Genomic DNA, 25,464 nt, shown 5'->3' on the forward strand with positions numbered 1-25,464 from the left:
ACTGGGAAGCCAGTGTCACTGGATGGACAGGTATTGAGGAATAAGGTGTAAGAAGACTGGAAAGGTAGGAGGGGGCTAGGTTATCAAGAGCTTCGAATGCTCAGTTAATATTTTATATTTGCTTCTGGAGTCAATAGGCAGCCACTGGAGTTTATTGAGTAGAGGAGGGACCTGATCAAACCTGCATTTTAGGAAAATTCCTTTAGTGGCTAAATGGAGGATGCATTATGGTGGAGAGAGACTTGAGGCCAGCTGACCTACCAGCAGGCTATTGAGGTGATGAAGGCCTTCCCTAGAGTGGTAGCAGTGTCAGAGGAGAGGTGTTGCAAAGGTGAAGTCTGTGCACCCTGGTAGCAGATTGGTTGTGGAGGATGAGAGATAGTGATGAATCCAGGATGACTCTTAGGTGGTGAGTCTGAGGGACTAGAAGAAAGGTGTTGACCTGGTCGGTAACAGAGAAGGGAGGCATGGGGGAGGATTTAGGGAGGAAGATGATGAGTTCTCTTTGATTCTGTGATTTGTGAGGAATTAGGAATGATTTTAGTTATGTCAGTATCTGTGTGGCCTAGCACAGGCCTGCATAACATGACCTGCCAAAGGATTTTGGGCAGCTTGAGAAAAATGTAGAGGATGTGAAAGAAAGTAAAGGTGTAATGAGTGCTTTGTCTGTGCCCTGCGTAACCCACCTTCTACTCGTCACTATTATGCCTGTCATGTAACTTTGTGGGTGAGTTGGCAGTGCATACTCTCTCCTGTTTGTCACATGATTTGTGGCAACCAACCATCGTCAGTCTGTCTCTAGTCTGAGAGTAGCAAGAGTTTTTTTTTTTTTTTTTTTTTTTTTTTTTTTTTTTTTTTTTTTTTTGCTGTGTTTTTGGTCTTTACTGCAGTTGAGTAGGGACAAGGTAAGCACAGCCACGGGCCATTGCAGCTGATGCCCACTATGTAATAAGCGGCAACAACAGAGGACTTCTTCCCCTCCCTCTCTGCAAGGCTGCCCTCCAAGTTATGCAAGTGTCTGGTGCTCTTTCCGAGGTCAGACACTTAGTTCAGTATTTCTTGGTATGTGAGCAGTTGCTTATTTTGTTCCTATATCAGAGGACAGTTTTGCCTAGATTCTTCTTTGACTGCGCTTTTTGGTTGCTCTTCTCTTCTCCTTTACTGCTGGCCCTATTCTCATTCAGTTAAATTTTCAGTCTCTACATCTGTTGCATCCTCTGGCCCAAATGTCTATGTTAACTTGCATTCTCTTCTAGAAATGTCTTCTATTATTACAGGTCAGAAACAGATAATAGTTGTAGAGGAAGAAGATTGAGATTTTGTTTTGTAAGGTTAATAGTTTGGGGAATAGAACTTCTGAATTAGTATGGTTATTGAAGTAGTAGCATATTAATATTTAGATAATTAGGCTATCATGTTAAATATATAACATGACCATGATATGTCTAAGTAAATATGTTTTTTAACTGCTAGTAAAAAGACTTTAACAAATATAAATTATGATTGTGTAAGCTTTTTTAGGGTATCTGGTAGCAAAGCTTTTTTTCCTATCATCAAATTGAGTATTTTTGTGTCTACTATGTGCAAGGCATGATAAAAACTAAAATAAAAAAAGAGAAAAGGAGCATCTTGGAAAATCTTGGAGAGGCTTCAGAAAGAAGGTAGCATTTTGGATGAGCCTTGGAGTAGTTGCTAGGTGGCCCCAATAGATAGAGTCCTGGCCCTGGAGTCAGCAGGATTCATCTTCCCTGAATTCAAATCCAGCCTCAGACACTTTAGCTGTGTGACCCTGGGCAAGTCACTGAACCCTGAGTTCTTCATCTATAAAATGAGCCGGAGAAGGAGATGTCAAGCCATTCCAGTATCTTTGCCAGGAAGCCCCGATTGGGGTCATCGAAAGTCAGATACCAACTGAACCAGCAGCTGGGAAATATGTGGGGCTTTGTTATGGGGTTCACTTTTGCCAGTTAGTTAAGTCCAAACTCTTAACAACAGCACTCAACATTCTTCACAATTTGATGTTACCCTAAGTATCCTGTATTTTCTCTTAGTCACTTGGAAGTACACCCAAAAGTTATTAAACTGTGCTATAGCAGGGTCAAATGATTTGCACAGTTTAATAACTTTTGGGTGTACTTCCAAATTGCTTTCTAGAATGGCTATACCAATTCATGGCTCTTCCAACAGCTTATTAGCATGCCTGTTTTACAGCTACCCCTACAAAAAAATTTGTATGTTTTTTTTCCTTTCAGTTTTGCTAGTTTGTGGGTGTGAAGTGGAACATCAGGATTACTTTAGTTTTTCATTTCTATAATTATTAGTTGTTTGGAGTATTTTTTTTTAATTTAGCTGTAAATAATTTGGATTTCTTCCCTTGAGAACTACTTGTTCATATCTTTTGACCACTTATTGATTGGGGAAGGCATTTATTCTTGTAAATTGGAACCAATATATGTCTTGGAAATGAGATTTATATTAGAAAAACTTGCAGCAAAGAAATTTTCCCCCACTTAACTATTTCCCTTTTAACCTTTGCTGGCACCTGATACATTTGTACAATCGTCTTATGTTTTATGTAATCGAATCTTAGTTTTATGTAATCAATTTTGTCTCCTGTGATTCTCTCTACCCTTTGTTTGATCATGATCTCTTCCCCATTCATATATCTTGAAAGGCAGTTTCTTCCTTGATCCTCACTTTGTTTTATGATATAACCTTTTATGTCTAAATCATGTATCTTTTTGGAGGTTATCTTGGTATACTGTGTGAAGTGATGATCAAAACCTAATTTCTGCCAGACTGCCTCTAGTTTTCCAACCATTTTTGTTAAATAATTCTTATCTTAGTAACTGCAATATTTGAACAAAAATCAAAACAAAACAAAAAACAAAGGGGTAGTTAGGTGGCACAGTGAATAGAGCACCAGCCTTGGAGTCTGAAGGGCTTACGTTAAAATGTGGCCTTGTTGAAGTTTGGGGTGCTGAGATCCTCACAGTGAAAGGGCACAGGGCAAGTCTGCCTGGAATGAATTTACACACTCAAACCTTCTTCCAGTCATGGCAAGGTTTATTTGTGATGCCAATAGAAGCAGGCTAGATTCTAAGTGAATCTTCACAATTTAATGGGGTTAAGATTGGTGCCTTGAGAAGACCTGAATGGGATTAAAGAGTGGTTAAAAAGGCTGGGGTGGTCCAGGTGCAGACAATGAAGTTAAATGGTCAGAGATACCCAGTGCAAGGGCAGTTAAAAGGATTATGGAGTATCTGGGAGGGTTGGGATGGTAGGTCACATGCCTCAGGGGAACCTACTGGGACTGGGTTGTGTGGAAAAGTTCAGGGAAACTTACTTCCTTCTGTTTTAGGGGTTCAGGTCCCATCATCCCATCAGCTTCAGACGCCTGTATTTGGGTTTGTTGAACACCACTCTGCTACATTTGTTCACTTCTAGATGCTAATATCCATTAATTGACTGCTCTGATAATTGCTTTGTAATATAGCTTGAAATCTGGTACTGTGGTACTGTTAGGCCCTCTATTTTCCCCTCTGTTTCTCATTATTTTACTTGAGATTTTTTTTAACCTTTTGTTCTTCCAGTTAAATTTCATTGATTTCTCTAATTCTATAAAATAATCTTTTGATTTGGTTTGACACTTGAAAAAAGTAAAGCAAGGAAGCCGGTATCTACAGAGTTTGTAGCTTTAGAGTGTGGCTTCTGACTGACAGACTACTTTGGCAAGTAATCACCCCCTTCTAACCTTCAGTTCCCTGATGTTTAAAATGAGAATAGCATTTAAACTACTTAGGATTGTTGGGAGGAAAATTCCTAGTAAACCTAAATATGCTATGCAAATGTGAGCAAGATAATCACATATATAGTCATGTATAATCAATGGAATTCTAAGCATTTGAGAACATGAATATAGTAGTATAGTCTGAACAAAACTGGGCTTCTGTAAGTAGACCAGATGATTACTGAAAAAAGTAATAATTTTTTTGTACATGGGGTGGCCCTAATATGGCATCCCACAATTCCAGCCCCCATCAGTTTGTTATCATCATACATGTGCTAATGGAAATTCATAGCATCAGAACTTTATCCCTAAGACTTTGATGTCTTCTATTAATCATCCAGTATCACTTTAAATATTATTAAATATTTAATTTAAATATTAAATATTTAAAGTGATAGTCACTTTTGATTTAGTATCAATAAAGTATCAGTGGAAGCTTTGACAAGAAGAAGAAGCATAAAATCTCTGTTGCCAGGATGAGGGAAGATATTCCCTAAGAAGAGGAAAGCAGGCACAAAATAGATGGATAGTAGAGTTGACAATTTGCATTTCACAATTTTATTTTACATTATAATATTGACTTCATCTGTATTATGAGACAGGGCAAATATACGTATCATAGGGTGTTAAGTAAAGCTTTTAGTGCATGTGTTAGTGAAATTTCAAGGGATTTAATCCATGATCTAAATCTTTGTAATAAAGAGGTGTTAGATGGTTTTAGTAGCTCTATGTCAGGGATTATTAAGACCTCTTTTTGTTGTTGTTCAGCCATTTCACAGTTGTGTTGGACTCTTGGTGATCCCATTTTGGGGGTTTTCTTGACAAAGATACTGGAGTGCTTTACCATTTCCTTCTCCAGCTCATTTTACAGATGAAGAAACTGTGGAAAACAGGATTAAGTGACTTGCCCAGCATTATATAGCTAGTAAGTGTCTAAGGCTGGATTTGAATTTAGGTCTTCCTGACCCCAGGCCCAATGCTGTATCTACTGTACAACCTAGGTGCCTCAATTTAAACAAGAAAAATTAAATTGAAATCAATTACTGGTGCTACTTGTTACCTGAATTGCCATGAATCGATTACTTTTTTTATCCATGCTTTATATCTCTTAGGAGGAGTTGAATGTAACCTCTCTTTAAAGCATTACCAAACTATTGTAAAACATTCAATGCATTTAGTTATGTGCTTTATAAATTATATATGTATATATCCATTCATTATGCATTTATCTCACTATATCTCACTATAAAATGAAAAGGCTATCATTTTCTTTTTCTAGACACAAATATAAAAAATATTCTCTCTATATATGTATGTATGTATGTGAAAATAGACATTTAGATTGATCTTTATCCTGTTATTAACTTTTTTTTTAATTTGGAAAACATTTGTTTCTGTTCTCTTATTTAATATTTTTAGTTTTCAACATTGACTTCCACAAGATTTTGAGTTACAAGTTTTCTCCCTATTTTTACCCTCCCTCCCACCCCAAGATGGCATATATTCTGATTGCCCTTTTCCCCAATCTGCCCTCCCTTTTATCACCCCACTCCCCCCCCCCATCCCCTCTCCACTTAGTTTCTTGTAGGGCAAGATAGATTTCTATACCCCATTGCCTATATTGTTATTAACTTTAAAAAAATTATTTCATTGCTTATAAAGCCACTCAGAAGTCTTTTTTAAATCACAGGTCTCAGTTTGTTGAAGGCCAATTTCCTGAAGTACTAGATATAATGCAACCAATAAATCTTGAGGTTAATGTTCAGCGAAATTTATCCTGGGAATGGTACCGAGAAATTCCTGCTATAAACCTGGATGCTAAGCTTAAACCAATGGAGGTAAATGTTTTCTTCTACTTGTTCTCTTTCCATGTTATTGAGAAAAGTATAAATAAAACAGTGTTTCTTAATGACTTTCTTAATAAGATCCAAACCTTTCATTGATTATATGTGTATTTACATATGACAGTTTTTACATATAAAATTTTATATCTATAGACATACATATATCACTGAATTTTTTTCTCAGTGATGTGATTGAAAATCTGCTTGTGTATTTATTTATATACACATATATTACTATATAAAATATATTTAACAAATATGTTTTTAATATTTTTTCTGCAAACTATATTAGTGGCAAAGGCATTGTTTTTGAACATTTAGGAAATGGATTGTTGAACACAAAAATAAGAAAGTTTTTATTATGGACAGTTCTTTCCAGATTAACCATCATTTCTTTTCTTAGTAGGATTACTAGACTGTTATTGTATCCAGGGTATGATCTGGGTACCTAGATTGGTCTAGATTTTGGCAGAGCATTTGATAAGGTATCTAATACTTCAGTAGCACAAATTGCAAGATTTTGATTTAAGTATCCTGATTAGATTTGGAAGACCTCTGCAGGTAGGGAGAAGCCATTACTAAATCTATATTCAGTTCACTAAGAATCTATTAACTCCTTACTGTGTAAGTCTTTATCTAGGCAGTGAGGATTCGTAGGAGACATTCTATCTTCAAGGACCTAACAGTCTACTTGGGAAAACAACAAACAACATATACACAACTAGGTGTATTGTTGTTGTTGTTAAGTCATGTCTTCATGACCCTATTTGAGGTTTTCTTGGCAAAGATATTGGAGTGGTTTGCCATTTCCTTTTCCAGCTTATTTTACAGATGAAGAGGCTGAGGCAAACTGAGTTAACTGACTTGCCCAGGGTCACACAGCCAGTAAGTGTCTGAGGCCAAATTTAAAGTCATGTCTTCCTGACTCCAGAGCTTCTATTCACTGGACTTCCTAGCTGTCCCTTGAGGAGGTGTTTTTATGGGGCTGAGGGGAAAGAAAGAAGAAAAGCTTCATATATAGAAGGCAGCAGTTAAGATGCTTGAAGGCCTCTGAAGATTACAGAATGTAGAGGTGAGGAGACAGATCATTCCAGGCATAGGGATCAGTCTGTGCAAAGATTCAAGAGGCATGAAAAAATATTATATGTTGGGAACAACATATAAGTTAGTTGGCTTGAACATAGGATGTTGTATCTGTAAGGCAAGTGTCACAATTTCGATGGTGACCAAGAATATGCCTGTCTAGTTGTGTATCACAGAATATGAGACTCTCCATATAGAAGGCAGAAGAAGTAAAACATTTATTCAGACACCAGAAGATCAAATCTCCAACCTAATAACTCCAGTTCGATATAGCAGCAATTGTATCCCCAAACTAGTAAGTCCACTTCATTGTAACAGCAAGGAAATTAAAACACAATATCTCAGCAGGAAGCCAAGCCATCCAGTAATCTTCCCCTCTGCTGGTACCTTCCCCTAAATACTCACTCACAAATTCTAGTTGTCTGCTTGCTTGCATCCTTTCTTCCTGCAGTTCTGAGAGCTTCCAGTTCTAAGAGCCCTTGCAATTCTAAGAGCTTAAGGGCTACCCTCAGGGTATATATTACCCTTTTTAGGGGGCCCAAGGGCTTCATACCTCTCCAGACCTAATTAGAAAAGGGTGTGGGCCTTCCTACAAACAAGCCTCCCCTAAACAAGCTATATTAGGAAGGCAGAATTTATGATTTCAAAGAGAATCTCATATGTGCCTGAAAGGTTCGGAACCGCAGAATAAAAGGAATTCTCTAGGCAGAAGGCAGGAGAACTAAAGCATGTATTTACACTCCACAGTAACAGTCCTACAAATCAGCGTCCCTGTTTTGATATTTTGATCAAAAGCTTCCAGGCCCAGTAAGTCCGCCTCACAAGGGTAACCAGGAGGCCACAGAGAAGCGAGATGGTATAAGGCAAAATCGTATACATGCTTCCCCCCTATGGTAAGAAGATTACCCACTAGCCTCTAGTCCTTGCTCAGCACTCCTCGCTCCACGTGGGTCAGCTCTGCTACCGGCAGCTCAGCTTTGGCTGTAGGCGGCTCTGGCTCCAACCGGAAAAAGAAAAGGGATCTTCAAGCTGTCCTCTCCCCTTTTATAGAGTTTTCGATATCCTCAAGCACTGCCTGAATGACCAGGGCCGATTGGTTCTTGAGTTGGCCCCTCCCCCTAGCGTAGACCAGGTTAACACCCAATGGGGCGTGGCTCTGGAGTTAACACCTCCCCTCAGGCAACCCCATGACTCATCAAACAGGAAGTTCTCTGCTTCCCGCTTCCTGGATAGAAGCAGCAGCAACCAGCAAGGCTCAATGAGGTAAGCTGAGTCACTCAAAGAAAACAAAGGCCACCCTGGCCACACTCCACCCCTCACAATGTTCTAGGATGCACAATCCAATCATAATTTAATTTAAATTATATATCCTAGAACATTGTGATCCAATTACGCAGGAAACTAAAACATATCATTCACAATAAAGCAAACATATCATTCAGTGACATTCCCAAATATTGGTTTATGATTCAAATGTGATCCACCCCTAGGTTCCAGCAAGATAATCTCTTCAATCAGTCATCCCCAAAATACTTATTAATAATTCAAACGTCCACCCCTAGATCTTTGTATCCATTACATAGGATTAGTAATATCATAACAATAAAACAATATAGCAAGGATAACACAAAATGAGTACACAGAACACTATCATCATTCCCACCCCCACCCCCCGAACGATTGGGGCTCAAAATCTTGGGGTAAGGGGTGAAGGTCTCATTTTCCATAGCTGCTTCTTGATGAAATTGGATGTAGAGGTGTCCCTGCCCCAAAGAGTCCCATTCCAGAGGTCAGTTCTTTAGCGAGCTGGCAGGAATTCCAAGAATGCTACGTGCTTAGGCAGTCACCGGAAAGTGCAGGGTGCTTAAGCCTGCAGGAGACAGAACTAGCAACAAGGTTAACCAAAACAAAGAACAAAAAGAGTAGGCAAGTATGGGCTATTATCCTTCAAATAAAATCATCTGCAGTTTAGTTGAAATTTCAGTTATGCAGAGATCCAATATCAGAGCCAAACTCAGATGGGAAATGTTTCTTTTTAAACAGAACACAATGAGGAAACTAAGCCAGGAGGATCCCATCCTAGATAGAGACTAGAATTGTCCTCCCAGCCTTTCCCCAGATGTACAAGCTTTCATCCGTTAATCACGCAAGGTCACCTTCCCTGTGAGTGGCTTATGGCAATTACCATCATCAGCCATACCTGTGGGATCCGTGAATCTAATATTATAGCCCTATTCACGGTAAAATATATGGTTCAGGGGTACGATTTGGTAATTATCTTCCCCTGAATAGACCACTGTTACAGTGTTGTCCTTCCCATGGGCTATGACTTCTGCAGCCTTTGGAATATCATCTGGCTTCCGTTTTACCCATACCTTAGCTCCCAACTTTATTCTATCAATGGAGCAAGCCCCTTTTGCCCCTCTAGTAGTTATTTTGGGAGGAGGGTCAGTTTTCACAAAGGGTATTTTTTCACAGGGGATAATAATCACTTGAACTATCCTATCATTCCTACCAAATTGTACAGGTTTTTCACTCAAATTCTGGAGTGTCACAACAATTTCTTTTTGATAATTCGAATCTATCACTACAGCCAATACATGTACTCCTTGAGCTGCTAATCCTGGTTTAGCTAATATCCATCCAAAATGATTCTTGGGGATTCTCATACATACTCCAGTAGGGATTTTTCTTATCTCTTTCCTTTTCAACCTGAAATTCTCTATACAATGTAAATCATATCCTGCCGAACCAGGTGTTCCTGGACATGGTAGGGGGACATCTTCCCTCACCCTCATAGTCCAAAATTCAATATTTTGGATCTCATGTGTTTGCTGTTCTCTAATCTGCAAATTTGGGGTCATCATCCTGGCTAGAGGTGTACTCCCCGCTAAGCACCTATTATTCAAATTACATAAGGCAATAGACAAATTATCCTTCCAATGTCGATATGAATTATTAGAGCTTAATTTTCTCAGCTGTTCTTTCAACAATCCATTCTTTCAATCAGCCCAGATGCTTGTGGATAATATGGAATATGATATATCCATTCTATATTATTCAACACACAATATCTTTTCACTTCTTTGCCCTTGAAATGTGACCCATTGTCACTTTGAATCTGCATTGGGGTTCCATAGTATAAACTTACAATATCTAGGGTTTTACAGGTGTTTTTCTGAGTTGCGTCCTTATAAGGACAAGCCACTAGTACACCTGAATAGGTGTCAACACGCGTACATACATATTTACATCCTTTATCCTGGGGTAGTGGGCCAATATAATCTATCTGCCAAATTTGGGCTGGAACTTTTCCCCTTGCTATTTCTCCAGTTACTATCCTAGGAAGAGTTCGTTCTTTTTCTAATTGACATATACAACACCCCTCTGTTATTTGTTTTAACAACACATGAGAGATACTGATACCTCGATCCTGTGCCCATTGGTGGGTGGCCTGGACCCCTAAATGGCCTGCGGTCTGGTAGACCCATCTTGCTAAGGCTGGGTCATCAGTTGGAGTCGGAGTAGGGACAATACATTCAGTGGCAATCTTTGCTAGTCGATCCGCGTGTGCATTGTACTCACGTTCTGGTGTGGTCAGGGTCGCATGAGCATCAACATGAAAAACTGACAAATCCGTAACCAAAGACATGTCCCATATATTTTCCCATAACTCTTTACCCCAAACTTGTTTGCCATGAATCTCCCAATTCTGATTCCTCCATATAAGCATCCACGTAGCTAATCCATTAGCTACCGCCCATGACACTGTCCTCCCTTCTCCATTCTGATGGCCTGATGCACTGCCATCAGTTCAGCATATTGGCTACTTCCCCCTATCCCAGAACTTTCCAGAGTTCGCCTAGTACAGGGGTTATAGGCTACTGCTTTCCAGTGTCTCTTCTGTCCTAAATATTTTGCTGTCCCATCAGTAAACCAAGCATGTTTCTTCTGTTCTACATTTAGTCCATCATACCCATTATTCCATTTCACTAAGGATGGCACCATCCGTTGCTTAGATTCAAGGGGTTTTTCATTTCTCTCAGTGCCAGTGTTCGCCACCAATTCATGTAAAGCAGAAACTCCACTTTTGCCTGCTCTGGACCTATTCTGAATATACCACTTCCATTTGATTATGCTTGCCTCTTGTGCATGTCCAATTCTGTGAGAAGCTGGGGTACTCATTACCCAAGTCATAATTGGAATTCCAGGCCTTAATATCACTTCATGACCCAGGGTTAGTTGCTCAGTTTCTACTAAAGCCCAATATGCAGCTAATAGCTGCTTCTCAAAAGGTGTATACTGCACTCCAGATAAGGGCAGTTTCCTTGACCAAAAGCCTAAAGGTACACTTCAGCTCTGTTGTTTTTGCCACAGACTCCAATTTGCATAGTCATCTTGTACAGTCACTTGTAACTCCACTGGCCCATTTTGCATAGGCCATAAGTCCAGAGCTAATTGTATAGCAGCCTTTGCTTCCTCAAAAGCTCAACTTTGTTCAAGGCCCCAATCGAATTCATATTTCTTTCTGGTGACTTTATACAAGGGTTTTAAAATCTGTCCCAAATGTGGGATGTGGTGTCTCCAATAACCAAATAGCCCTATGAACTTTTGGGCCTCTTTCTTATTAGTAGGGGTGGGAAAATCCTGGATTTTTTAATTGAGCTTGTGGGAGAATTTCTCGCAGTCCTCTATTCCACTGTGTCCCCAAGAATTTTACAGTTTGAGCTGGCCCTTGAACCTTTGCAGGGTTGATTTCCCATCCTTTGCTTTTCATATGGTCAATTAATAATGCTAAACTCCCCTCCACTTCTTTTATATTCTTCCCCTGTATCATGATGTCATCTATGTAATGTGTAGACTGTACACCAGGTAGCTTTAATTCATCCAAATGCTCAGCTACAATCCTGTGGCAAATAGTTGGGCTATGAATATATCCTTGTGGCAGGCGTGTAAATGTATACTGTCAGCCTTGCCAAGTAAAAGCAAACTGGTTCCATTGCTTGGGGTCTATTGGGATTGTAAAGAAGGCATTGGCCAAATAACTGCATACCAAGTCCCTTCATGTTTTTGTATTCTCTCTATTAAAGTAACCGTGTCTAGAACAGCAGCATACAAGGGAGGAGTCACTTTGTTCAGCTGTCTGTAATCCACTGTCATCCTCCGTGTCCCATCTGACTTTCAGACTGGCCAGACAGGATTGTTCCATTGAGTAGTTGTAGGGACTAATACTCCTGCCTCAACACATTCTGTTATAGTGTTGGCAATTTCATCTTGCCCACCTGGCACACGATATTGCCTCAAAGTAATTACTTCAGAAGGTTCGGGCAAAGTGATTGGATCCATCTTGATTTTCCCCACTAAGACTGCATTAATGCCTATTTTCCTCACAGCAAATTGGTATTTCCCTTCAGGTAAATTTAAGGTCATACCCTTCAAAATGTCTATTCCAATGATGTATTCAGGAATAGGCACAATAACCACACTATATTCTTTCTTGGGCAACTGTCCAATTTTCATCATCAATTTAACTTGTCTGGCTGATATTTCAGTCCCTCCTGGTCCTGTGATGGTAATAGGAGTTCCATGGCTGAACTTGTCTGGATTCCCGTAGATAAGGGTAGCCTCAGCCCCAGTGTCTATTGATGCCCTAGTTACCGTACTTGACCCATTTTTCCAATACATGGTTAAGTTAACGTGAGGTCTGCAATCCAGCTTGTGTATTTCCTTAAGTTGGGCTGAGGCTCGGCCTGTTTCCTAGTATTCCCTAGCATGTGATTCACTTGGGTATGAAGGTTCAACGTGTGTTGCATTTGCAGGAGCAGTTCTTATTTCCCTATCTCTCCTGTTATCGAGTCCTTTATCTCAGTACATCCTGTACAATTCGTTGGTTGGAATGCCATCTATCATTTCAAAACCTACCCCTGCTCTCAATAGAGCAGTGAACATTTCTTTTCTTGTCACTCCATTTTGGCACCAAGTTTGCTGGCTGTTCACCCTTCTTTCTCGAGGAGATCTATCCCTTCCCCAGTCTCCTAAGTCATGTAACTGTAAAATCTTATTTATCACCTCTGTAAGATGGCTCCCTACTTCCCCATGTAACAGATTCAAAATTAGTTGTTTATAAGCAGGGAGAGCTGTCCTAATTATTAAATTCCTATGAGGGATTCCTATGGGATCATTGTAATATTTGTCTTGCAGTTCCTGTCATAATAGCAGTCTTCATTACCTCCTCCTTTAGTCTCATGATACAATCTTTAAGTGAATACCAGTGTCTGTGCTCAGTGGGCCACATAGAATCATTAGTATATCTCTTATTGCATCCCGCAGCAGCTAATGCCAACAGAGTAGTCCTGCTAGCATCATCTCCTCGCTGATGATGTTCCCTAAAAGCTTGCTGAACTAGAGGATCGTGGCTGATAGACCTATGAATCTCATGCAGTCTGTCTTATCTACTAATATTTCACCGGCCCCTTGATCAATGAGCCTTACCATCCAAGATATTAATGGTTCTCCTACTCTTTGGCTGAATCTGCTCAAAATATCTTTGACCTCTTGCTGTGAGAAATCTTCCTGAATTTCCCTCCTAACTAAATTGCCACCTCGGGTTTCTGTCTTCCTCCTTTCTATGGGACGAACGCTTGTCTGAGTATTTAACGATCTCCAATTCTCTGTGCAAGGGATGCCCTGAACCCTAGTAGCGTTTTCTGTCTCAGGCCTTAACATTATCTCATTTTCCCCCCACTCGCTTCCCCTGACACCATGGCAAGGACAAAGCAGGCAGTCAGGCTCGGTCTGGGTTTAGTTGGGATGCACTCTTGGCTTATTTGGCCTCTTGTTGCTCCTAGCCACATTAATAGAAAAGTTCTCATCTGAGTCAGTGGGTTCTTGAGCAGCAATTTGTTCTCCTGCTATCTGAGATTCCCCTTCTTGCTGTGGGGTAGGAGTGCCCCCATGTCTTTCACTTAATCTCAATCTTTCATATACTAGGCGGTAGGCTGATAACACTATCCAGCTTTGCCTAGATAGTGATGCCCCTGACTGAATCCCAACCTCTTGTAAACACCTTTCCAAATCCTTAGGATCTCCTCTCTGTAGCCTTGGTTCCCAGTTTTCACAGGGTCCGGCTTTTTTAGCCAGTTTCTTTGCTAAGGAGGAATAAAATGGATCCTCCCACCCTGGGATATTCATCTCTTCCTCTGAAGTTCTTCTGCTTCTGAACAGAGATCTTATATCTAGCGATCCCATCCTCGTCGCCAAATATATTAGAAAGGCAGAATTTATGATTTCAAAGAGAATCTCATATGTGCCTAAAAGGTCCGGAACCACAGGGTACAAGAAATTCTCTAGGCAGAAGGCAGGAGAACTAAAACATGTATTTACGCTCCACAGTAACAGTCCCACAAACCAGCGTCCCCATTTTGATATTTTGATCAGAAGCTTCCAGGCCCAACAAGTCCACCTCACAAGGGTAACCAGGAGGCCACAGAGAAGTGAGATAGTATAAGGCAAAATCGTATACATGCTTCCCCTCTACGGTAAGAAGATTACCCACTGGCCTCCAGTCCTTGCTTAGCACTCCTCGCTCCACGTGGGTCAGCTCTGCTACCGGCAGCTCAGCTTTGGCTGTAGGCGTCTCTGGCTCCAACTGGAAAAAGAAAAGGGATCTTCAAGCTGTCCTCTCCCCTCTAATAGAGGTTTTGACATCATCAAGCGCCACCTGAATGACCAGGGCCGATTAGTTCTTGAGTTGGTCCCTCCCCCTAGCGTAGACCAGGTTAACACCCAATGGGGCGTGGCTCTGGAGTTAACACCTCCCCTCAGCCAGCCCCATGACTCATCACACAGGTTCCCAGAAGAGAAGCAGCAGCAACCAGCAAGGCTCAATGAGGTAAGCTGAGTCACTCAAGGAAAACAAAGGCCACTCTGGCCACACAAGCTTCCCTTAACTAGCTTCGCTTTGGGGATTAATGGTCAGGGAAGATCTTTAATCACATTAACACTACAGATGGTTGTGATGGAGTAGAGTGAAATACATCTGGAAAAATGAGGTTGTAACCAGATTTTGAAAAGCTTTAGAAATGCTAAATCAGAAGAATTTGTATTTTTATTGAGAGGCAATAGGTAGTCTAGCTAAGTATGGAGAAAGCTCATCACTAGAATTTTGGAGCATAAGGTAATTAATTTTTTTTGATCAGGTTACCTATGAAAATGTGTAAAATCTAGATGCCTTTATTTCTAAGGGTTGAGTCTTGGAGATCATTTAGTCTGACCCTCTTGTGATAGGTGAGGAAATTAGATTTAAGAGGCTAAGTAAGTTTACCAGGTCATATAAGAAAATACAGTAAGAATAAAAATAAAATTATTTCAAGATATGCATAACATAAAAAATCCCTTAAATGATTCCAGTAGTGGAAACAGTATACATCTTTACATCACACAAATGCAGCAAAAAAGGAAATTTAAATAGTAGGCTAATCAGGGAGTAATTTGTTACTTGATCCCTTTCCATGCCTCTCCTTTAACCTACATTCATAATTTGAAAAATCCTGTTGATGTAACAGATTTTTAAAAATGCTGTCAGAGAATGCTTTTCTTTTACATATTGAAAGGTTGGTAAGCATATATAAAGAGACATTGTTTCCTGGTTCAGTGCTGTTTTTAAACATCTAAGTCATTATAATCAACAGAGAAAAAAGAAAAAAAACTTGTAACAATATGCATGGTTCAGCAATAAAAATTTCTGCGTTGTCACTGTCTAAAAAAAGATATGTCTTAATCTGGACCCTGAACCTTTCAACTTTCTATTAGGAGATGGTTAGCATGTTTCATCTTGAGCCCTATGAAATTGTGATCAATTATTATATTGATAGGAGTTCTTGAGTTTTTTAAAGTTGATTGTTTTTGCTGCATTCAGCCATTTCCCAGGTGATGACCACCCCCTTATTTTCCAGTTTTGTCCCCCCCCAAAAGAGCTTTCTTAATGAAGCCTTTTCCTTGTTCTTTAATGTCTTTGGGTTATGTACCTAGTAATGGTACTGCTGAGTCAAAGAGTATGCATAGCAAGGCAGCTTTGGGGGCATAGGTCCAAATTGCTTTCCAGAATGTCTTGATCAGCTCTGCCAACAGTGAGTGCATTCATTAATGGGCATGTTCATCTGAACATGTCACTTTTTCTCTTATCTTCATGCTTTTCCACCCAGAAATTACTCCTCCAAAAACTTTACCTCCTAGACTACTCAATTTCCTTCATAGCTCATCTCAAGCACTACCAATATTAAACTGTTGTTGATCCTCCTACCTGGTAGTGCCCCCCTTCCAAATTATTTTGTCAGTTTTGCATGTTTTGTTATCTCTTACATGTTTATTCTCCTCTATTTCTTGGCTTGTCTGGCTAGATTGTAAATTCAGAGGGGAAGAACTGTTTCAACTTTTGTCTTTGTTTGAGTGACTTGCTGTTTGAGATCCTTAAAAACTGTCAGTATTGTAAGTGGGGGAGAGAGTATAGACGTGACACTTGAGAGCTGTGAGTGTCAGTGCTTTTGTATCCTGCCGTTAGTAGTTTTAGAAATAAAAACACCAATTAAACCACAACAAGGAAGACAATTTGGGAACAGATCAATAATTACTGCTCACATTTCACTTTAGTATTTTCAAAGTATTTTCCTCACCTTATGAGGTAGAGAGCACAGATGTCCTTTTGTGATGGCAAGCACTAAGGAAATCAGGTGCCTTTGAGAATTGCCTTTGTTTCAGTCAAGTCTTCGATGACCTGCTTAAGCCACAAGAAAGCTTAGGTCACATGGGTTTGAGTTGCATGGTTATGACGCCCTCTGACCCTGAAGAAGTATGTATATATACTCTGAGGTTAGCATTTTGGTTTGGGGCTCATTCACTGGAAGAGTGTCCTGTGATTTGACCTGTCAGGACTCTGTGTAGCCATTGGAGCCCCCCGGATTTGAAAACCCAGATGTTGGGGCTTCTCTCTCTGGTAACTGTATATGTTGCTATAGTCAGACGATTGGAGGCCCTATCTGCTGATTTGTGTTATTTGCTCTCTTTATATAATTTCTGCTTGTAATTTCTGTTTGTATTTGCTCTGAAGTTCAGGGTGCTGGCTTCTCCCCCTGAACTAAGTGAATGGTATATGTATGTTTAATTAAAGTGAGATTGTAACCACTTAAAGTTGCTTTTCTTAGAAAAGCAGATCAAAGATCCTGTGTTGGCAGCCCTCCTGTGTGCGGGTGTTGTTGTCCTTACACAGCCACAGTAGTGGCAAGTAGCACTGTTGTTACACCTCCCTGTATTACTGGGTGACAGATGCTCAGATGACATTATTATCTATTTTATTATTTCTGGAATTTTTGCTATTTTCTTATGAGCATTCTGGTTTAGTGATACTGCTCTGCATTTGTAAACACTTGCATATGTATCTGTAGAACTACACTTTCAGGTTCACAAAGCACTTTCATGTCAATCAGATAAGGAATATGAGGTAGATTTTCTTATTTATATTTTTAAACAAGGAAAGTAAAATGCAGAAAAGGTTAAGTAGCTGAGTCAGATTTTAAGTGTGAGTCTTCCGGTTCCGGGTCCTGTGATCTTTTCACTATACATTGCTGGATCTTGGATTTTTCATTTAAATAAATAAAATTGTAGCATTTCGTAACTCTGAGGTTCTAAATAATTTAACCATTAACAGCATTTTCATAGGATTAGGCCAGAAGAAACTTACGAAGCTATCTAGTCCATTCCTGTCATTCTACAGATGAGAAAACTGAGGCCCATGGAGGGTACATGATTTTCCTATGGTTCATGTATGTAAGTTTCAGGGTTAGGATTTGCACTCAGGTCCTTTGACTCCAGAATCAGTGCTCTTTACTCTGTGCTCTAATTTAATTGGGTTCAAGAATATAATTTCAGTCTCTAAGTATTGAAATAAAAGATCATTGCAGGAGACAGTAATATTTTCTGCATTTGAAAAATGTCATTGACATCTTTTATTGTCATATCACCTTGATTTTTAAATAATTCCCTTTCTTCATTATTCACTGAGCCATCCTTTGTAACAGCGAAGCAAAAACAGAGGGAAAAAGCTGTTCAGTAAAACTAGCCACCATAATATCTGAGTGTAATATTACATGCAGTATCCTACACCCATAGTTCCTTGTCCCTGGAAAGAAGAGAGAAAAGAGCATTTCCTCATATCTTTTCTAGGCCAAGGCAGTTACACAGGGTATTCTACATGGGCTTTGGGTTTTAGTTCTTTCCGTTTACATCATTGCCGTCATTGTGAATATTGTTTCCCAGTTTCTTTCACTTAACTCTACAACTGTTCATATGAGTCTCCCCACACCTCTCTGAATTTTTCTTCTTCCTTAATGTTCTTTAGTGTTCTATGACATTTATGCATCATGTAAACTCCCTGGGTCTCAGTTTCCTCATATGTAAAACGAAAGGGTGAGATTAGGTGACTTCTTAGATCCCTTCCTGGTTTCTATCTTAAATAAACTCCTAAGGGGGAAAAAAAAACCAAAAGTACCAGATAGATTCACTAGCAAATTCTATTAAATATTCAAAGAACAGTTCTAATTTGCTCTTTATAGTAATTCCATTAAAATTGTTTACTAAAACAGCAAAAGATAGAGCTAGGAAAAAAATAATAAATTTATCTTGAAGAACAAAAGGTCAAGGATATCAAGGGAATCAGTGGGAAAAAGTGTGAAGGAAGGTGGCCTAACAGTACTGGATCTCAATATGTTACAGAGTAGTTATCAAAACAGTGTGGTACTGGTTGAGAAAGAGTAATTGAGCAGAGGAATAAATTAAGTTATGCAGAATACAGTAGGCAGTGGCCATGGTAATCTCTAGTATTTGATAAACCCAAAGAGCCAAGATGTGGATCAGAGACTCACCATTTGTGAAAAATTGTGGGAAAACTGGAAAGCAGTTTGTCAGAAACTAGACATAAACCAACATCTAACACAGTATACCAAGATAAGGTCAAAATGAGTCTATGTTTTAGACATAAAGGGTGATAGTAAGCAAATTAGGGGGGCATGGAAAAATTTACCTCTCTGATCTGTGGATAAGGGAAAAGTTAATGACCAAACAAGATATCAAAAGCACCTTGAGAAATAAAATGAATTATTTTGAATATATGAAATTAAAAATTTTTGCATGAATAATATTAATGTGGCCAAAATAAGAAGGAAAGCAAGAAACCAGCGGAAAATTAATAGCAAATTTCTCTGATAAAGGCCTCATTTCTCAAACATACAGAGAATTTATATCCCCTATATTCATAAAATTTATTAAAATTTATAAATTTTGTATATTTATGTATAATTTATAAAATGTATAAATTTATAAAAATTTATTTATGTTTATAAATTTATAAAAATAAGAGCCATTTCCCAGTTGCAAAATGATCAAAGGTTATGAACCGACAGTTTTCAGAAGAAAAAATCAAAGCTATCAATAAACATTAAAAAAATGTTCTAAATCACTATTGATTAGAGAAATGCAAATTAAAACAACTCTGTTGTATCACCTCACATCTATCAGATTGAATAACGTGACCGAAAAGGTAAATGACAGATGCTAGAGAGAAAATAGGGAATCTAATGCATTAGTGGAGTAGTGAATTGGTCCAATCATTCTGAAGGACTATGCCCAAAGGGCTGTAGAGCCATGTATACCATTTGTGCATACCCATTGACCCTGAAATATCACAATTAGGTCTGTGTCCCAAAAAGATCAAAGAAAAGGGAAAAGGATGTATTTGTACAAAAATATTTTAGAACATCTCTTTTTATGGTGCCAAAGAATTGGAAATTGAGGGAATATCTATCAATTGGGGAATGAGTGAACAAGTTGTGATACATGGTTGTGATAAAACACTATTATGCTATAGGAAATGATGAAGTGGTTTCAGAAAAACCTGGGAAAACATATGAACTGATGCAGACTGAACTGAGCAAAATCAGAACATTGGACTGTATATTATAACAGTAATATTGTAACAATGATAAACTGTCAAAGACTCAGCAACTCTGATCAATATAGTCATCCAAGATAGTTCAAAAGGAATCATGGTGCAAAATCCTATCCACCTCCAGAGAGAGAACTGGTGAATTTGAATGCAGATTGAAGCTTATTGTTTGTTTTTTTTTTTAATTTTTCTTTTTTCCCCTGGGAACATGGCTAATATAGAAATGTATGTCATGACTTAGCATGTATAATCATATCATATTGCTTTCCTTCTTAAGAGGCAGGGGAATGCTTGTAGGGAGGAAGAGAATTTGGAATTCAGTATAAAAATTTTAAAAGAATGTTAAAAAAAGAGCTCCTAACCAAATTCTTTTTTTAAAAATTAAAATTTATTTTTAATTTTTTAGATTTTCATATTTTATTATTTAAAATATTTAATTTTCAACATTGATTTCCAGAAGATTTTGAGTTACAAATTTTCTGCCCATTTCTACCCTCCTGCCTATCCCAAGATGGCATATATTCTGATTGCCCCTCACATTAATCACATTAGATATTCTGTGTACTGATGATCAATCCATTTCTTCTAGTTTCAGCACTGATTATAGCCCATATGCTTTTCTTTTTTTGTTTTTTTTTGTTTTGTTTTTTAAATCTTATTTTATTATTTAGAATTTTTAGTTTTCAACATTGATTTCCACAAGATTTTGAGTTACGAATTTTCTCCCCATGTCTACCTTCCCCCCCTCTCCAAGATGGCTTATATTCTGATTGCCGTGTTCCCCAGTTAGCCCTCCCTTCTGTAACCCCCCCCCCCACTCCCCTCCTTCATGCCCTTTCCCCTTACTTTCTTGTAGGGCAGGATAGATTTCTATACTCCATTGCCTGTATATCTTATTTCTCAGTTGCATGGAAAACAACTTTTTTTTTTTGAGCATCTGTTTTTAAAACTTTGAGTTCCATATTCTCTCCCCTCTTCACTCCCCACCCACTCTGCCTAAGAAGGCAAACAATTCAACATAGGCCACACATGTATCATTATGCAAAACACTTCCACGATAATCATGTTGTGAAAGACTAGCTAGATTTCCCTCTAACCTATGCTGGCCCCCTTTATTCAGTTTTCTCCCTTTACCCTGTCCCTTTTCAAAAGTGTTTGCTTTTGATTACCTGCTCCCTCTATGTGTCCTACCTTCTGTCATTCCCCCCTTTCTCATCCCCTCCCCCCCCCATATTCCTGTGGGGTAAGATACCCAATTGAGTGTGTATGTTATTCCCTTCTCAAGTCAAATATGATGAGAGCAAGATTCACTCATTTCCCCACACCTGCTCTCTCTTCCCTTCCAATAGAACTGCTTTTCCTTGCTTCTTTAATGTGAGATAATTTACCCCATTGTATCTCTCCCTTTCTCCCTCTCTCAATATATTCCCCTCTTACCCCTTAATTTTATTTTATTTTTTAGATATCATCCCTTCATATTAAACTCGCCCTGTGCCCTCTGTCTTTATATATGTATATTCCTTTCAATGACCTTAATACTGAGAACGGCCTTATGAATTACAGACATCATCTCTCTGTGTAAGAATGTAAACAGTTCAACTTTAATAAGGCCCTTATGATTTCTCTTTCTTGTTTACCTTTTCATGCTTCTCTTGATTCTTGTATTTGAAAGTCAAATTTCTATTCAGCTCTAGTCTTTTCATCAGGAAAGCTTGAAAGTACTCTATTTTATTGAAAGTCCATATTTTACCCTGGAGTGTTATACTCAATTTTGCTGGGGAGGTGGTTCTTGCTGTTAATCCTAGCTCCTTTGACCTCCAGAATATCATATTCCAAGCCCTTTGATCCCTTAATGTAGAACCTGCTAGGTCTTGTGTTATCCTGATTGTGTTTCCATGGTACTTACGTTGTTTCTTTCTGGTTGCTTGCAATATTTTCTCCTTGACCTGGGAACTCTGGAATTTTGCTACAACATTCCTAGTAGTTTTCTTTTTGGGATCTTTTTCAAGAGGTGATCAGTGGATTCTTTCAATTTCTATTTTACCCTCTGGTTCTAGAATATCAGGGCAGTTTTCCTTGATAATTTCTAGAAAGATGCTGTCTAGGTTCTTTTTTTGTTCATGGCTTTCAGTTAGTCCAGTAATTTTTAAATTCTCTCTCCTGGATCTGTTTTCCAGGTCAGTGGTTTTTCCAATGAGATATTTCACATTGTCTTCCATTTTTTCATTCCTTTGCTTCTATTTTATAATTTCTTGATTTCTCATACAGTCTCTAGCTTCCACTTGCTCCATTCTAATTTTTAAGGTAGTATTTACTTCAGTGTCTCTTCCTTTTTCCGTGGACCACCTTTTCCATTTGGCTAATTCTACCTTTTAAGGCATTCTTCTCCTCATTGGCTTTTTGGAGCTCTTTTGCCATTTGGGTTAGTCCTTTTTTTAAGGTGTTATTTTCTTCAGTATTTTTTTGGGTCTCCTTTAGCAAGTCGTTGACTTGTTTTTAATGATTTTCTTGCATCACTCTCATCTCTCTTCCCATTTTTTCCTCTACTTCTCTTACTTGCTTTTCCACATTCTTTTTGAGCTCTTTGATGGCCTGGGTCCAATTCGTATTTTTCTTGGAGGCTTTTGATGTAGGCTCTTTGACTATTTTGATTTCTTCTGGCTGTATATTTTGATCTTCTTTGTCACCAAAAAAAGATTCCATAATCTGAGTCCTTTTACGCTTCCTGTTCATGTTCCCAGCCAAATACTTGACCCTTGAGCGTTTTCTCAGGGCATAACTAATTGTAGAGTAAAGAGTACTTTGTCCCAAGCTTTAGGGGCCTTGTGCTGCTGTTTTCAGAGTTACTTCTACTCCACCGTCTCCGCAAGGTCTGCCACACCAGAGCTCCTCCTCCCCCAAGAACCACCAACCAGGTCTGTGACCCAGATCCAGTCAGGGCAAAGCAAGAGAACCCTGCCTTTGTGCCAGCAAAGTGCTCCCTGCACTCCCTCTCTGATTCCTCTGCTTGATTCCTTCCTGCTACTGCCACCGCCCCCTGGGCTGGGGCCAGACCCTGTACTTGTCTCACCCAGATCCAGCAGTTTTCCCACTAACCTACTCACTTGTCTTTGGCATTTGTGGGTTGAGAATTCTTGTGACTGCCACAGCTGAGTGATTCATGGCCCTTAGGCCTGTGCCACCCTACTCGTGGTCTGGTTGGTCCTGGCACGGCCCATACTTGGCTGGGCTCTGCTCACAGCACCGTGTGATAGACACTTCCCACCAACCATCCAGGCCGTCCTGGGCTGGAGACCTGCTTCCATGGCTCTAGGATTTTTTCAGAGCCATTTTTTACAGGAGTTTTGAGGGATTTCAGGGAGAGCTTAAATGAGTCCCTGCTTTCCAGCCACCATCTTCTTAAAAAAATTCTATTTATGAGACACATATGGTCTTGATACATAAACCAGGGGACCAAAACAGGAAAAAAACCTATAGAGAAATAGCCAAATTAAACATTAATGGAAAAAATTTTAAATAAAATATTAGTTATAAGACCAAAATGATATCTATGATTTTTTTGATGCTGTGTATCTCAACTTGTTTAGCCATTACCTAGTCATTGGAAATTTACTTTAAGTCATTTGCTTCTTTGAAAAGTATTGCTATGAATATTTTGGAATACATGGTTTTTTTTTCCTGTCTTTGACCTCTCTTAGCAGTAGGATCTTTGGGTAAAAACCCCATTTTATATCATAATTTAAAATTGCTTTCTAGAATGATTATACCAATGCGTGGCTCTACTAAATGTGTAATAGTGCATATGTCTGCTCAGAGATATTCCACTGTTATCATTTTAGTTAGAGATATTCTACTGTTACTATTTTAGTTATATGTCATCTTTGCCAGTTTACTGGTTGTGTTTTACGAGAGACCTTGGGGTTGTTTTGATTTTCATTTTTCTTATCGACACTGATTTGGAGCAATATTTCTTGTGTTAGTAATTTGTAATTTTTCTTTTAACAACAGTTGGTTCATATGCTTTGGTTACATATCTGTTGGAGGTAGTTCTTGGTTTTGTGTTAATTCTTATGTAGCTTGGCTATCAGACCCTTTTCAGAGATCTTTGATGCAAATATTTTTCTGAGTTAGCTTCTTTTCGTAGTTGAGTTGACTTTCTGTAAAACCTTTTTAGTTTTCATGAATTTTCTCTTTTGTGATTATATTTATCATTTGGTTAAGAGTTCTTCCCATAGGAGTTCTTAACCAAACAATTTCTGGAACCCGTATTTCTTATTATCTGCTAAATGTCTTCAACCAGAAGGTCCATATTAACCTTAAATTTAAATCTAATACCACAGTTATTGTGTCACATTATTCATCCACCTCCAGGTTGTGACATTGCATATCTAATCATGTCGTTGCCGTCTTAGTCTCCTATCTTACTTTGTCATTGTTCTTTCTTCTTGCAGTAACGTCATTAGCTGATCTTCTTGCTACCATTGCATCCTTCTTCTGATCCATCTGATGAACCATGGTTCAGTCATCTTCCTGAAGCACAGTTCTGATTGCGTCATTTTTCATTGTACTCAGTGGCTTGGACCTGCTGTGTCCTTTAGCATGATGCTCAGTGTCCCCCACAGTATTGCCACCCAACTATACTTTACACTATTTCTGCTCAATTTCTCTTATTCAGCCAACCAAAACTTTGTTTTCTTTCCCTCCACACTTCCATCAGGTCATACTACAAGTTGAATTCATACCTATCTTTTTTAAAGTAATGTGAATTTCCATATTAAAAATGTTAAAAAAAAAAAAGACACACATAAAACTCCCAAGAAAAATAAAGTTAAAAAAAGTATCCTTCAGTCTATACTCAGACTTGATCAGGTCTCTTTTTTCTGAAGGTAGAGAACATTTTTAAATGTGGGTCCTTTGAAATTGTTCCCACTCTGGAGGTAGAGAGCATTCTTCTTTAATCCTGGGTCCTCGGATCATTTTATTGATCAGAGTAGCTAAGTCTTTTGTGGTCCCTCAGCCTTACAATATTGCTGCTACTGTGTGTATTGCTCTCCTGGTTCTGCTCACTTGACTTTGCATAAATTCATGTAAGTCTTCCCAGGTTTTTCTGAAACTATCCTGATTATATAACACAGTAGTGTTCTAATACAGTCAGATACCACAACTTGTCCAGTCATTCCCTGGTTGATAGGCTTTTCCTCAATTTTCAATTCTGTGCCACTACAAAAATGGCTGCTTATAAATATTTTTGTACAAATAAGCCCTTTCCCTTTCTCTTTGCCTTCTTTGGGATAAAGACCCGGTGGTAGTACTGCTGGGTGAAAAGGGAATGCACAGTTTTATAACCCTTTGGGATAGTTCCAAATTGTTCTTCAGAATGGTTGGACCAGTTCGCAACTCCACCATCAGCGCATTAGTGTCCCAATTTTCCCACATTCCCTCCAGGTTTTGTCATTTTTCTTTTTGGTCATGTTAGACAATGTGGTAGGTATGAGGTGGTATCTCAGAGTTGTTTTAATTTGCATCTCTCTAATCAGTAGTAACTTAGAGCATGTTTAATGTGACTATTGATAGCTCTGAGTTCTTCTGAGGACTACTTGTTCATATGCTTTGACCATCTATCAACTGGGGAATGGTTTGTATTTTTATAAATTTGGCTCCGTTCTCTATATATTTGAGAAACAACGCTTTCATCAGAGGAACCTGATGTAAATTTTTCTGAATTTCCCAATTCCCTTCTAATTTTGGCTGCA

The 25,464-nt window shown here is 38.8% G+C and overlaps 1 protein-coding gene across 1 annotated transcript in view; it reads left to right on the forward strand.

Moving 5' to 3' along the window:
* The window catches only part of VPS13A (vacuolar protein sorting 13 homolog A), a 349,059-nt gene that overhangs the window by 161,291 nt on the left and 162,304 nt on the right, over positions 1-25,464 (forward strand). Inside the window, exon 34 of the mRNA XM_036739209.1 lies at positions 5,481-5,628. Within this exon, the coding sequence (XP_036595104.1) occupies positions 5,481-5,628 (148 nt within the window). The remainder of the gene's footprint in view (positions 1-5,480; positions 5,629-25,464) is intronic.

Source organism: Trichosurus vulpecula, chromosome 9 (genome assembly GCF_011100635.1).
Source record: "Trichosurus vulpecula isolate mTriVul1 chromosome 9, mTriVul1.pri, whole genome shotgun sequence".
NCBI classification, from domain to species: Eukaryota; Metazoa; Chordata; class Mammalia; order Diprotodontia; family Phalangeridae; genus Trichosurus; species Trichosurus vulpecula.